Source organism: Melospiza georgiana, chromosome 8 (assembly GCF_028018845.1).
Source record: "Melospiza georgiana isolate bMelGeo1 chromosome 8, bMelGeo1.pri, whole genome shotgun sequence".
NCBI classification, from domain to species: Eukaryota; Metazoa; Chordata; class Aves; order Passeriformes; family Passerellidae; genus Melospiza; species Melospiza georgiana.
In genome coordinates, this window is record NC_080437.1 from 12,961,126 (window position 1) to 12,974,978 (window position 13,853).

Sequence of the window (13,853 nt, forward strand, 5' to 3'; positions counted from 1 at the left end):
TTAACTTTTATATATAGTTATACATGCTTATATAAAATATTAGATATCTCAGTATCATTCCAGGTGACTGAAAAATTCCTGCAATAATGATATGCAGGAAAACTAATCAAATGCAAGTAACACTTTGCATTATTGAATTTTATGAATTTATCTCTGTCCACAAACATGTAAAAGCAGGTACTCCCAGGATATCCTGCAAGGGCATCAAGCATCATGAGAATCCTGACTATGCTGAAAACACCAGTTCTGTGTCTCTTGTAGAAGCCAGGTAAATATTTTTCCACTAATGTCTTGCATCACCAATGCTGCAAAAGTATTGACAACAACAGTCCACAAGAATATTCACTATCCTGACTTAGGCATGAACTCTGAAGGAGTGAGCAGCATTTTCAGATCTCATTTAAAACAAAGGTGACCAAGTGCCAGTATGAATTTCAACGAGTGTCTTGAACTCTTTCTCGTTAAAGCTCAAAAAATACTCCTCTCCAAAATTTTTCCCATTATTTATACAACTTGTTTCATGAAGAACAGAGACAGACAGAAATGAAAGAAAAATCAAGAAACAGAACCCAAATATCTGGCTTTGGAAGAATTTTCTTGCCTGCTTGTTAGGTGAAGAAAAAATATCTATTGATTCCAAATTAACATTTGGAGAAAATGGTTTCTGACTGCAACATATTTGAAACAAGAGTAAGCATGAAAAAAAGAACCCAAACAGTTTGACAGAAGGAGATCTTTGGTAGCATGCTTGTTAACTCAAGAAAGCTTTACCCTTCTTGGCAGAAGCTTGTAGAACAAGCAAGCATCACACAAAATTAGAAAAACAATCAATATTTCAGAGCTTGGGATGGAACAGTGGAACATGAGCTCAGGTTCCACACGGAGCACACTGCAGCTCTACTGAAAACCATTCCTTTGTGACATGTCTTGGCCACACACGTGTGAGAAGAGATAAACTAAACTTGGAGATTTCAGCATAACAAAAGTCATCTTCCACTGTAGAGTGTTACTCTGAGTTTTGTGATACAGATTTACATGCAGTCTAATTGTTACCGTAATTAAGTTGTCCAGCTTTCTTTCAGAAAACTAAATCTGAAGAAAACATGAAAACTGTATGTTGTACAAAAAAAGACATCTTCTTAAAACAAGCTACACTAAGGCAGAAGTTATTTCTCAGTGTGAATATTATTGCCTTTTGTGCAGAGTGTGATTAGTTTTCCAGGGTGTGAGGTACTGAATAAGCCCCACCATTCTAGCTGAGTTTTCCTTGTTTGCTACAATGCCCAGCACAGGTCAGCTGAAGTCAGGGTGACAAGGCTCTCTCCCAGCAACAACAGGGGAACGTACCGGGCTCAGCGTTCAAGCGGCAGCTGTTGAGGAACTCGGCTGTGAAATAAACATCAACATCACAGAAGAACATCAGCACCTCGCCCTTCTCCCAGGCTCTGGCACCCATGTCGAGTCCTCGGCCCCGGTTGAATTCCTCATTCAGAGAGACAAGCGTGTAATTGTTGAAGTCAGTTTCTCTACAAGAAAAACAGAGCCAAACCCAAAATCAATCTGTGGGGAGGGGCAGAGGGACCATTGATAGGTTTTTTAGCATTTTACAGGAATTTCATTCCAGAAATTTAAAAAGAAAAACAGTTATATGATCAGAATGAGAAAAAAAATGTTACACTTAGTTGTCTATTTTAATTTTAAGCCTTGTAAAATGACAGAGATCAGTCTTTGTAACTTCATGTTTAATCATTCAGACAGATTAAAAGGCCTTTTTTTAACTGACATGAATCAAAACACTCTATGAGTTACAATGGCATCTAAAATTTGTCCCCACAAACCTGACCAACAGAAATATCTGTCTTCACTAGCTCAGAGAAGAGGGCAAACAGGAAGCCAGAGTGCTGGCATGACCAGACTCATGGGGCAAAGGCCACCTGTGTGACAGTGCCACCACAACCCAGGCACTCTGCTTCTCCTCGCTGGTCACCACTAGCACACGTGCCTGTACTCCCAGCAGAAGAGGGAAGGAACGGCCAAAGGAGACTGGAAACACACTCAGAGAACATCTTCAAGCAAAGTTAAGTGTCTGCTTCAGAGGCACTTCAGAGGACAATGCTTGAAGAGAACAGAGTGAATATAGTCAACAGCAGCACCACTAAAAAGACACTGAATCTGGTAAATGGCCAGTGAGCCTGCAGCACTGAGTCACTGCTCTGAGGGACATCTCACAGGGAGCAGGGCAGGCAGCAGAGGCCTCAAAAATGGAGGGGTACAGCACACAGCGGGTGCTAGGGAGACTGCAGCAGCAAAGGCAGAAATTCTCTCCTCCCTTCCTACGAGATGCCCTTAAGTGTCAGGCCAGCTCTCCATCACACCTCCAAGCTGGTGACAAAGCAGCCTGTGCCTAGTCTGTGCCATGGGGAGCAGCATCCTGAGACAGGGACCACACCAGAGCTCAAGGAGGCTCCCAGCTCAGGGATGGGTGCAAGAGCTCAGGTGGTGAAGGAGCCCCTTGGCCATAGGGTGAAGGATGCTGACACCTGTCCCATCTCTCTGGAACAAAAACCATAAAAGACATGTTTGTGAATTTTACTGATGTAATGCTGAGAGAGCCATGATGAACCCTGCTTAAAGTTATTTTACAGCTGAGAGTAAGTACAGGCCTACTTTGACTACTACATTTCTCTTCCTTATAATTAAATAAAATTGTTTCTCCAGTGAGGTATTAAAATGTACATCCCAGTTCCAAAGAACTTCCACTCTAATCAATCTGTTAGCATGACTGAATATCCACTGCAAAACTCATCCTTGTTGTTTTTGGGACTGTCAGATAGAAGCCTCAAAGTCTTTTCTGGCTATAACTTGATTTTTAGTAGTCTTCAGGAAACTTTTGCAACCTAAGCTGTAAAATGGCAACCATAAATAGGGTATAGCAAATAAATAATGAATTTCCCAGTAACCTGTGTTAGAGTATTAGCTTTATTTGGTTTATTTCTTCATTCTTTTTTAAAAGCTGTTTAAAATGCCAGTTTTACTGACTGATGTTGGATTGACATACTTACCTAGCCACAGATTCTAGGATGCTTTTCACTTCTGATAGACCATCATGTCCAAAGTACACCACTGTGAGGTGAACACGCTTATCCTGATGAATGCACACATCCCTGTAAGCACAAAGATAAGCTGATATTACTAAATACCTGAAACACAACAAAAAACTTTAGGTAATTAAAAGCTACAGCATAAAAAAGAATTAGCAGATTGAAGTATTCTGGCCATCATCAAATGGCTTCAGAGAAAACAAGAAGAGATGCTTTCTCTTCTTTCCCCATCTTGCCCATTTACATCAGAAGGTTCCAATACTGTGTGTCACATTCCAATACCTTCTTTTATAAACAGGCACTCCCCAGCTGATGCAAATACACAAATTATGTTCAAAATCATCTGTGTCCAGGTTCACAATGACCCTGACTTTTGGTCATTTTGCTGCAATTAGAGAATCTCTTAAGCCCTTTTAGAAGGAATGTTTTCTCCATACAGTAGGTTCAATTAAAAACATCCCAAGGCAGTTGCACACAATGTTGGAATCATTAGCTCTGCTGCAACTCAACCACAACAGGAATTCACTTTGAAAACAAAACAAAACACTGAAAATCAGGAACATAGCTCACTATAAAATCTCATGCACCTACCTAAAGTTTTGCATAAATTGTGCAAATGCCTCAGTTCTTCCAGCAAGAGGAACAATAACGTTAATGATCGATCTAGAAATATCAACTGTTTCACTCTTCACTTTCATGAGGGGTCCAAAAGGTCGGAACAAGGTGACATGCCTGTACTCCATGCCATCCATCTTCTTATAAAACAGCTCATACTGTGTCCCCTTATCTCTCTCTGTACGATAGTAACCTGAAGAATAAGTCACACAAGTCATATCAAAGTCAAAGATCCCAGCAGTTTTATTTCAGACACACTGGTTCTCTTTACAACTAAAGAAGTGAGGGCAAAGCTTCTGGGTTTCTCCTAAAACAATATGAAATTTCCACAAGGGGTTATCCATCACAGTCACCTTTCTACCATTTCAGTCAGACCTGAGAAACAATCCCAAATTAACTCCAGCTTCCCCTACTTCTTAGAGACAGGTTTCATGGTCCTATGCCAATTCCTCTATTGGAGTTGGGTCTTCCCAACAAAAAGGGAATTCAGCTAATTACTAAGGAAAAGGATGGATGAAGTCTAATATTGCCTGTTCTTAAGCCCTTCAGTAAGCATCTAGCACTGAGCTAGCCCACAGTAAAATCTGAGATCATCTGGCCAGTAATCACCACAAGAAAAGCAAAATTTGTTCTGTGGGCAGAACAAATGACAGTAATTGCTTGACAAAGTCTGCAAAATCTGACATGTGGCATTTAAACAAAACAACTGTGTGATAACGCTGGAATGCTTTTAAATTGTTTTCACTGCTGACCAGTAATTAATGTTTTCTATCTGACAAATAAGTGGTACTTTACTAACCCATAGTCTTCTAAGGACATAGGTAGAAGTTTTTCTATGTGGCTGTCACACTTTAGGACCAAAGTGCTAGTCCCTCCAGAAACAGGACCATCTGTTGATATTTTACTCCAAATGGGTAGAAAAAAATCTGGCCCTTTCAGAACATGGGCCTTTAAGGGCCATCAAAGAAGGAAGTTAAACCAACAGACTCTAATTCTACACCACACAGGAAAGGACTGAGGCTCATCATTCCATATCTATGCTAACCTGAGAGTAAGAAATGATGACAGGAAAAATCCTCCAACAAAAATGCCATACGTTCATCCCATCTCTGCTTTCCTCTCACCAGCAAGAAAAAGATGTATTATCCAGAAGAATCACAAGCTACACCATGAACTGGCATAACATTCCAGTTAAGTTAGTGGCCACCCAGACCATAGAGAAAGTTACAAAGAGCTGCATGTTCCCAAGTGGGAGGGATGCACACCCCTGCCCTAACACGCTGCATTTCCTTGCACCTGGCTGCCTGAACTGCCCCTTCTCCAAGCCAGTCTCCTCAGCAGCTGAAATCCCTCCCAGGCTTCCACCCAGAAAGCAGCTGGTGGCAGGCCACAGAGCAGGCAAACCATACCAGTGACACAAAAGGTTCTCTTTTGTACCCAGCCTTGATAAGTGTCCTTTTTGTTGTCTTTTTTTGCAACTGAAATCAACACCAGACAAAGTATGCAAAGGAAGCAGCTCTCACCTTAGAGCACCTTGAGTTTGACTGTCTGAGGAACCAGAAAGAAGGGATGACAGAGCTTTGTGTCCCTCCCTCTGGCCAGGCAAGTATTCTCCATGTTCCCTTCTCTTTCAACACAAGAAGCAAAGGAATGTGCACACCACCTTGACCTAACTTCTTTCTTTATATCCCAGATTCCATTCACAAAGAAAAAATCCTTTCCCTAAATCTACCTCCGTGTTCCTCTGCTCCAGCCTCCATCCCCAAACCAAACCCAGTTTCATTCACTGATGTTCCCTCCTCCTGCCCAGCAGTCTCTCTTTTACAGCAAGCTCCTTACAGCCCTCCCATGCCCAGCTGTGTAATGCAGCCTGTCTTGTGGACAATGCACTTCCAGTCCAAAACACTGCAAGTCAGTGAAGACTGAAGCTCTCAGCTGAGAGCCTCTAACCCTTTGAACAAAGTTCTGCAATGCTCTCCTTTAAGAGACTGAAATCCACATTTTTGCTTTTGTCAGCACAGAGATGCATAATTATGCATCACATTTTAATGCTTATTTTCAAATCATTATTAATTACAAGCACTGAAAATGGTGTTTCAAACAATGAAAGCCCACAGTGCTGACTGCCAGAAGCAGCAGAAGATTTTAAATCCCTCTCAACCTTTTTCCATTCCAACTCATTGTGCTGCACACTCCAGCACTGTAGCTGAAAACAGCATCTTGGTTAATGGAGCAGCTGATGCACCACGGTGCTCATACACCACACTTTCATGTAATAGGCAGCAAATACTTTGGAACAGGACTCCTGGGGATATCAACCTTCAGTATTTTATATTTTACTATTTTCTCTGCTATTCAATAGCTGTTTACAGAAAAAAATACCATTTACAACATAAGTGAAGTTTTTTAAAAGCATACCAGCTGCCAATAGCTTACCTTAAATCAAACTATAAGCTTAGATGACAGTCTACAACAGAAGGCTGAAGTAGAGAGCAAAACTTTCTAGACTAATTAAAAAAAAAATTAAACTAAAGCAAAGCCCACTGCTATAACTTCATAAATACCTTAATATGCAAATTCAAATTGGAATAGAGTCTAGCCAACATTCAATTGTTGAAATACAAGATTCCAAACTTTTGAATCTCAACATGCTACCAGAGCTACATTTCTTTTAAATAGTATTTACTCCTGGAGTTATTCTCCTTGCTATGAGGTAGCTTCTGTTGCTAATCTACTAATTTGAATACTTTTATGGGACTAAAGCCTCTATGCACAGAAGCCAGATTTGAGAACAGCCAGAAAAAGAACCCATATCTGGTTTACTTCTAAGTGTATTCAAGTTTTTAACACTTGGAACTGACTCATTTAATAAAACCTGTTATCTCACCTTGCAACTAGCATACACTGGCTGCCATCCAAAAGAGAACTCCACAAGCAACGAGGTAAAAAACAGCAGAAATAATTTAACAGCTGCTATTCCTGGTCTATGAAGCTTTACTCCCTTTGCAGAAGTTCTGCTTCTCACCAAACAAATTAAACACAGGAATCCTGGGGATCAGTTACTATGAAAGCCAAAAAAGCTCTTCTTCTATTGCCTTGAACATTACTTGCTTTACAACTACCAGGCAGTGTTTGGTCTGTGGACTGCAGATGGATCTGGTTCTTTTGGTGTGTGTGAGAGCTCTCCACTGAAGCTGCCAGGACAGTGGCCACTTGCTGGTCCTGTGCAGCACACAGGCAGGGGCTGTTTGCACGACCAGCAGTCCACATCGTTATGGGGATGGCAAAAACTTGGAAGCCTGCAGCATGGGAATAAAGGATTTTTACATTCCAAGGATGGGTGGGGGTGGGAAGGCTTCTTTTTCAATGCTGACCTAAAGAAAGTTTCCTGATTTTGCCCAGTTTCAATTGGAAACACAGAAGCAAGAGAAATGGACCCAAACAGCACTGCTAGAGATTCAATAACAAGACCTTTATTAGCAATTAGCTAATTGCCAATTAGCTTCTGAAAACATGCTAGTGCTTCCATTTTCCAACAGTTAATTTTAAACATTTGTGCAATGGAAGAGCTTGTAATCTCTTGATTTAAAAAGCCAATTACACTGATAAATGTAAACCCAAATAAGCCAGTTACACTGATAGTGAAGTGTGTCCATGAAGGCTCCTCAATCACCCTTCAAGACTCAATGTCACATGCTTCTGGTGAAAGGGAACAGACAGAGGCAATACTATTATCTCCTTTGAATTACTCTCTATTTCTCAATATTATCAAATACTGACCTCAAAGAAATCTATTTTTAATGGAGGACTATCTTAGAACGTGCAGCTCAGCAATTAGGTCTATTGTTCATAATCCTAAATCCATTCACTTGTGAAAATATGTAAAATTGCATCTTTTATCCTCTCTAGGGATACTCTTCATCCAGGGGGAACAGGATACTCTTGTTTCTCATACACTTAGATCTATTGCAAACACTAAGAAAAAAACACACTTCAAAGGGTTTATCAAACAGTAACTGCACAACAAGACTTTTTTCATGTCAGATTTTTCTTCTGTTAATATTAGAATTCTGGAAATTTCATTATGGGTTGCTGCAAAGGAAAACAGGTACAGCAAACAGAGCTGAGGAATTTGCTGGTTTTCCCTTCATCAGCAGAGCAAGTCAACTGAGCTTTGTGAAAAACAATTTGAAGTTCTCAGAAAGTTATCTTTGTAGTTGTAATATACACTTTGAAATAATTTTTTTTTTTTGACTTAGTGTTATTGCTCAAAGCCTGCACATAACCATGGTGTGGCTGTGACAGATCTGCCATATCAGAATTCCAAAGCAGATCTGGATCACTGCTCTGTTTTGCAACACTAAAAAAGTAACCTGAGTTGAGGAAGCAGTTGTCCAGAGTGCTCCCTGCTGGGGACACAGCTTCCCTGCCCCGCCACAGAGCATCTCTGTGCAGAGCCCACAGGGGCTGAGCCTGCAGTCAGGCATGAACAGTTACTTCGAGGACACACTGCAAAAACACAGAGTGCAACAAGAAAGTTGGCATCCATCAGCATGCATGTGCAACTTTTTTGGCCTGCCCAGTGTTAAGAGTAATAAAAATCAGTAGATTCAGACTACCATAAGTATTATGGTAAGTGTACTTTTTCAGAAAAAAGTTTATTTAGGAAATTCTTATTTTTAAAACAGAAAGCAGATCAATTTAAAATTCAAGTTATTAGTATTACTTGTCTCAAGTTACTCCAGTATTGACTAAATCCTAAACACAGTAAGAAAAAAAATTCTTGATGTTTTTTCAAATGAAGACAATGATACTGAACTCACTGGGCATTGGAGGCAATTCTAGGAAAGACCTTCAGACATAATCAACAGACATTAAAAGACACCATTAAGTAAAATAATCTATAAGTAAAGATGTTCTAAACTTAATTAAACAGTCACCAAATTCCCTAAGGAGAGTGTGCCTGAAAGTCTGTATCACAAAAATTTACATGGTTCAAAGTTTAGTCTACTATTTCACAAGTCTAGGAAAAGAGCAGACATAATTCCCAGAACCAAATATTGACCTATATAAAAATAGCCTGCTGAGGTAACAAGCTAGAAGGCTTCAGAATAAAAATTTCTTGCAGTACAGTTTTGTGGATAAGTTTTTGTATATAGATATGTAGTAGTTTTGAGGAAAAAAATCCTGCAAGTTAGAATATAAAATCAACTTATCTATATTGAGCACCAAACATGATGGTTATGTATTAACTAATGCAGTACCATGTTTTCTCTTTTATCCCAGAAGCGAAAAAAAAAATAATCCACACACCAAGTTTCTCAGCCTCCAGGTTCAAATTGCACAATACTCTAGCTTTAGTCATAAACCACTTATTACAAAATAATTACCAACTGAAGAGGATGTAGAACTTAAATTACATGCCTCAACTGAAGCCAACTTTAAAAACTGTTTCTCTCAATGAGCAACAGTAATCCAGCAACAATGTGGATGTGCTCTTAAGACAGTTCCAGGACCTGTTCTGGCTTCAGCTGGTATCCCAAACCTGCTGGGCACTTTGATCCTACCAGCTTAGGGCAGCTTAAGGGACTAGTGTTTTATAAACAGAATGGCATCAGCTTTCCAACTGCACTTCCACCAAAAGGGGATGCACAGGCAGAGTGCTAGAGCCTGTTTACAGGGCTGCAGGGCAAGGGACCTGTGTGCACCAACACTGCCTGAGTCTGCTTCTAAACTCTGACTGCAGGAAAAACAGGGGTGGAGAAATATATGCTAACATTCAAAAGATGCCTTTTTTGATGGCTAAATTAGCCAGTAGTATTTGCACATAAAAAACCCACAGAATACCCACACAATCCACAACTTCTGTCTGAAGAAAGATACTAATAGATCTAGATAACACTATGGCTGGTTGCTAACACACCCATATGCAGCATTAAAGAATTGTCTTTCCCTATAGTTCCTGCAACCCTGTGTTTGAAGTTACTGTCTTTACAGCAAAAGGAAATGAGTTTGATTTCCAAAAACAAATTCTGGTGTGAACAGAGGCAGAGGTATGAAGTGTAATTCTAAGATTCTAAAACTACTTACTTTCTTGAATGTCTGTCATTAAAGGCAGTGCACTAAAAAATCAACAGCTATTTCAGTCATGGTAAAATAAAAATCCACTTGAGTACAAGCAATATCTAAAAGAGCAATGGAAAAGCAGCTGAATACTTAATGCAGAAATAAAGCCCAAGAATGATAACCCCTGGAAAAAATAATAGGGTTTTAAATGAGAACTGTACTAAGAGCCCAACACAGGCTGTGTTGCATTGACCCAGCTGAATGGATTCCATGGCCTGTACCACCTTCTGGGATGAAGAAGTGTACTTTGATCAAACTTTAAACACAATAGCTGTTAAAAACAGACTTTTTGCACTACAGACCAATTACATCATGTGAGACTGAAAGAACCCATTATTTCAAGGCCAATGGTACCTTTCTCCAGCATGTCAGCTTAATAATACAGATGTCAGTACTCACTTCAGAATCCCTTCTATAGTAATGGCCTTATAACATGGTCCACCTTTTGGTCTTTAATGGCAGCATGAACTGTATTTATTACTGTAACTATGAAGAAGAGGTACTAGGGCAGTTTTTGATAATACTTATTTCCATTGCAGAAGACCATACCCTGAAAGCCACCTGTTACGGGATTTGTCACTACTGCACCTTTTAAGGGCCTTACTAAGCATTCAAAGTTTAACTGCTACATAGGCCTTTATAATAATGTGTTCTGCAATTAAACTTACAGGCACTGAGACAAAACTGAAAACAAGAGAACAGCTCAAGGCTGCACAGCTCAGCAGACCCCATAACTGTGTACCATGAAAGGTCTATTCAGGACACCAAGTTCTTCAGCTGACAGGCCTGGAACCCAGCCTACCTCTCCCTCCAGTAGGACTGTGCCAGCTCTAAGGAACTCAAATGCCTGACTATTAACTAAAGTGGCACAGAGGTGAGTGAAGAAACACCATGTAGCTTCATACTGGATTGTTTAACTAGTCTGGAAGGAGAGAGATGAATCAATTTCTCCCTCCCAGTGCCATCAGTTTCACTGAAAGTCTTTCAGTTATTTAGTACCCTAAGCAGCTGTGTCACACTGACTTTGCCTACAATCAATTACGAATGCATATGTATTTTAAGCAGATACAGCTTCCCCAGTACATCTCTTGTGATGAGTTCTTCTGAAATGCATTTGTTACTCCATGAAAAACACAAGATAATGAAGCAGTAACATCCTCATCATCAGAAATAAAGGCTCTTATTGTGCAATTACTCTTCAAGACTCCATTCAAGTAAGTAAAACACCTAAAAGTACAAACCCCATTAAATGCCTGTTGTGACATTCTGCTAAGGGGCTGGGAAGCATGTAAACATACCTTCTATAAAATCATTTTCACTATACAGCTGCCTGTCTCCTACTCCATCATCTTCATCTTGTCCATCTTCTTCATCTGGATTATTGATAACTTCTAGGCCAGCCTCGATAACTTCCACCAACTCATCTCGTTTGTCCTTTCTCACAGGTTTCTCTTCTGGATGCCGAGTGAGCCCCATCTCCAACTGGAACACTTTCATGGATGTGAAGCTTTCAAAGGGAATGACTCCATACTCACTCGGCAGCTTGGCCCCCACGCTCACCTCAGCTTTGTCAATCTGGGAATGAAGAAACTCTAGGAGATCATTGGATGTTTGTTCCTTGGTGCCCTGGTAGTTCATGCCATTCACCTTAGGGCTCTTTTTTTCCTGCAGGGATTTCAGTTTGTCACTCATTTCCTGAAGCTCTTGCTTTAGCTGGGCAATCTGACGTTTCAGACTGGTAGCTCGGTTTTGATAATGCTCTTCTTGTTCCTGCAAGAGAGCTTGATAGTATTCTTTACCCATGGTTTCACCTACAACACCAGGCAGAGATCCATTGCCATCTGTTTGTGGAGCACACTCCAGCAAATACATGAGCAGGACTAAACTGAATAGTAAAGCAAGGCCCACCAATAGCCAACGAGTCCTGGCTTGAATTACTAAGCCTCTTCTGGGCATTCTCATATTATTTCTGCTTCCAATCTTAAAAGATTAATTATCTGCTCTTGCTTTCCAGGGGACATCACCCCAGACTTCAAATCTTAGAGAGAAATCACAACTGTAATAGCTACTACAAGTTCTGGTAACATAGCAGATGTGCAGTTTTCAAGCTTTGCCTTAATCAGGTGTCATTGCAGAGATGTAAAACTGAAGTTCCTGTGTCATCCATAACCATCAACTGTAAGCCTGGCTGACGCCATACAATTTGTTCAGGATTTCCTACCCCAAACAAAAAAAAACTGCAAAGGCAGAGGAAGATTGAAGACACCAGCAAGGAATCATATTTCCATTTCCTAATTCAGCCCTAGTTGAAGGGGCCTAGCTTATTTGAAGTTTTGTGAAGGAAATCTGCAAAAGTAATTTTGTAAGCTTTGAACAGACAGCAATTTCCCCCCCCCACTATGTGTGAGAGCAATCTACACTTTAGTAATAATAATTTTCATTGGCTAGTCTTGCTTTTCCTCTGGCACTTGAGTATTTTATTCCACTTCCCCTCCTTTCCTTGGAATCTGTGGTTTGAGTCAGCAAAACGAAGACAGAACCTAAAATTAAAAGAAAGGTGCATATTAGAACTACAAAGCAGACAGTCATTTGAGAAACACAAAGTTCTAACACATACATGCAAAAGACCGATGGTGCAAGGAGTGATAAAGGGAGAGCAAAAAAACATTTCTTGTTTTGCATTACCCATCAGCAACTCCCTCTGACACAGTGTCTGGAAAACAGTAATATGGACAGTCCAATAAAATGCATTTGTCACACAGCTAGCCAAAGCAGTAACGGTTCTTATAGTCTCACCACAGTTTATTTCACGTTTGCTTTAACTCCCCCATTCCTTCTTAGGCTTTTTGCTTTGTTTTACTCTGTGGGAGGAAAACGAGATAGCAACAAATCCCATGTCTTTCCTACTTCTCTAAACTACTTCAAAAAAAAATTTAAAAAAAAATCCCCATGAACTATTTTGAAGGAGCAGAAGCTTGCAATTTCATTTGCTTTTACTTTAAGTAAACACCTTTCAGGGTATAACTGTTCACTGATGAATAAATTATTAAAGATTTTAATATCAAAGTTTACTGAAACTGCATTTCAGATTAATTCAAAAGAAATTAAAATTCAACGCCAATCCCTGATTGATGAAAGGGATCCTGAGATTATCTATCTGCTAATATTTCCATCTTCTGACATGGCTGGGCTAGCATGAAGAGGCAGTGACCACTTCATGGGTCACACTCTTACATGACTGTCCAAACCAGCCTAGAGGGAAAGACCAGAGAAAGAGCCCACAGTTATGCAAGAGTGGGATACCAAAAGTCCTGCTCAGCACCGAGTCAGCTAAATGTTTTATGGGCCTCTTCAATGACAGCATAAAAGAGTAAGAAGTAAGCTCAATGCATGTTAGTCTACTTTCAACATTAATAAAATACTTTCATTTAAAATTTGCTTGTATAAAATAAATGAAGCTCATTAAAATTTATCCAGGGACCTATTAGCTCTACATCCATTTTGACTGTGTTATGCAATTATGGTTTGGGGGAAGTTCTGAGACTCCCAGTTTAGTTTCACTATCCTTAGGAGACTAGAAAAAAATGGCTCACTCCCATACTCCTTCTGCATGGGTTAGGCAGAGTTACCTGGCACTGCCAGCTGCCACCCAGCCCACCTTGTGCTGACCCTGAGAGCCACTCAGGTGCCACAATGCTCCCCGTGTGTTTACAGCAAACACCTGGCACTGTGTCGCCCTGATTGTGTCTTTGTGACACTTCTCCCTTCCCACTCAGCTTCCAGCACCAGGATCAGCACCCCTGATCACTGCTGCTATCATATTCAGCATCTTCACTTGCAAGAAAGCTCCAATTGCAAGGCCTGAAAGACCTGTAAGTGCCTTATTGATACCACCAGCAGCAATGCCTGCCACAGCCACACAAAGTTTGCAGGCTTATCATCCACACCAAGTCTGGCAAGAGCTGCACACCTTAACAGTTGTCCAGCTGAAGTCTATAGGACTGCTCAAAG

At 40.4% G+C, this 13,853-nt stretch overlaps 1 protein-coding gene across 1 annotated transcript in view; it reads right to left on the reverse strand.

Moving 5' to 3' along the window:
• The window catches only part of CSGALNACT2 (chondroitin sulfate N-acetylgalactosaminyltransferase 2), a 32,479-nt gene that overhangs the window by 4,534 nt on the left and 14,092 nt on the right, over window positions 1–13,853 (reverse strand). Inside the window, exons 2-5 of the mRNA XM_058029569.1 lie at window positions 11,141–12,382; window positions 3,693–3,909; window positions 3,063–3,164; window positions 1,348–1,526 (exon numbers count right to left, since the gene is read on the reverse strand). Of these exons, the coding sequence (XP_057885552.1) occupies window positions 1,348–1,526; window positions 3,063–3,164; window positions 3,693–3,909; window positions 11,141–11,804 (1,162 nt within the window). The 5' untranslated portion in view covers window positions 11,805–12,382. The remainder of the gene's footprint in view (window positions 1–1,347; window positions 1,527–3,062; window positions 3,165–3,692; window positions 3,910–11,140; window positions 12,383–13,853) is intronic.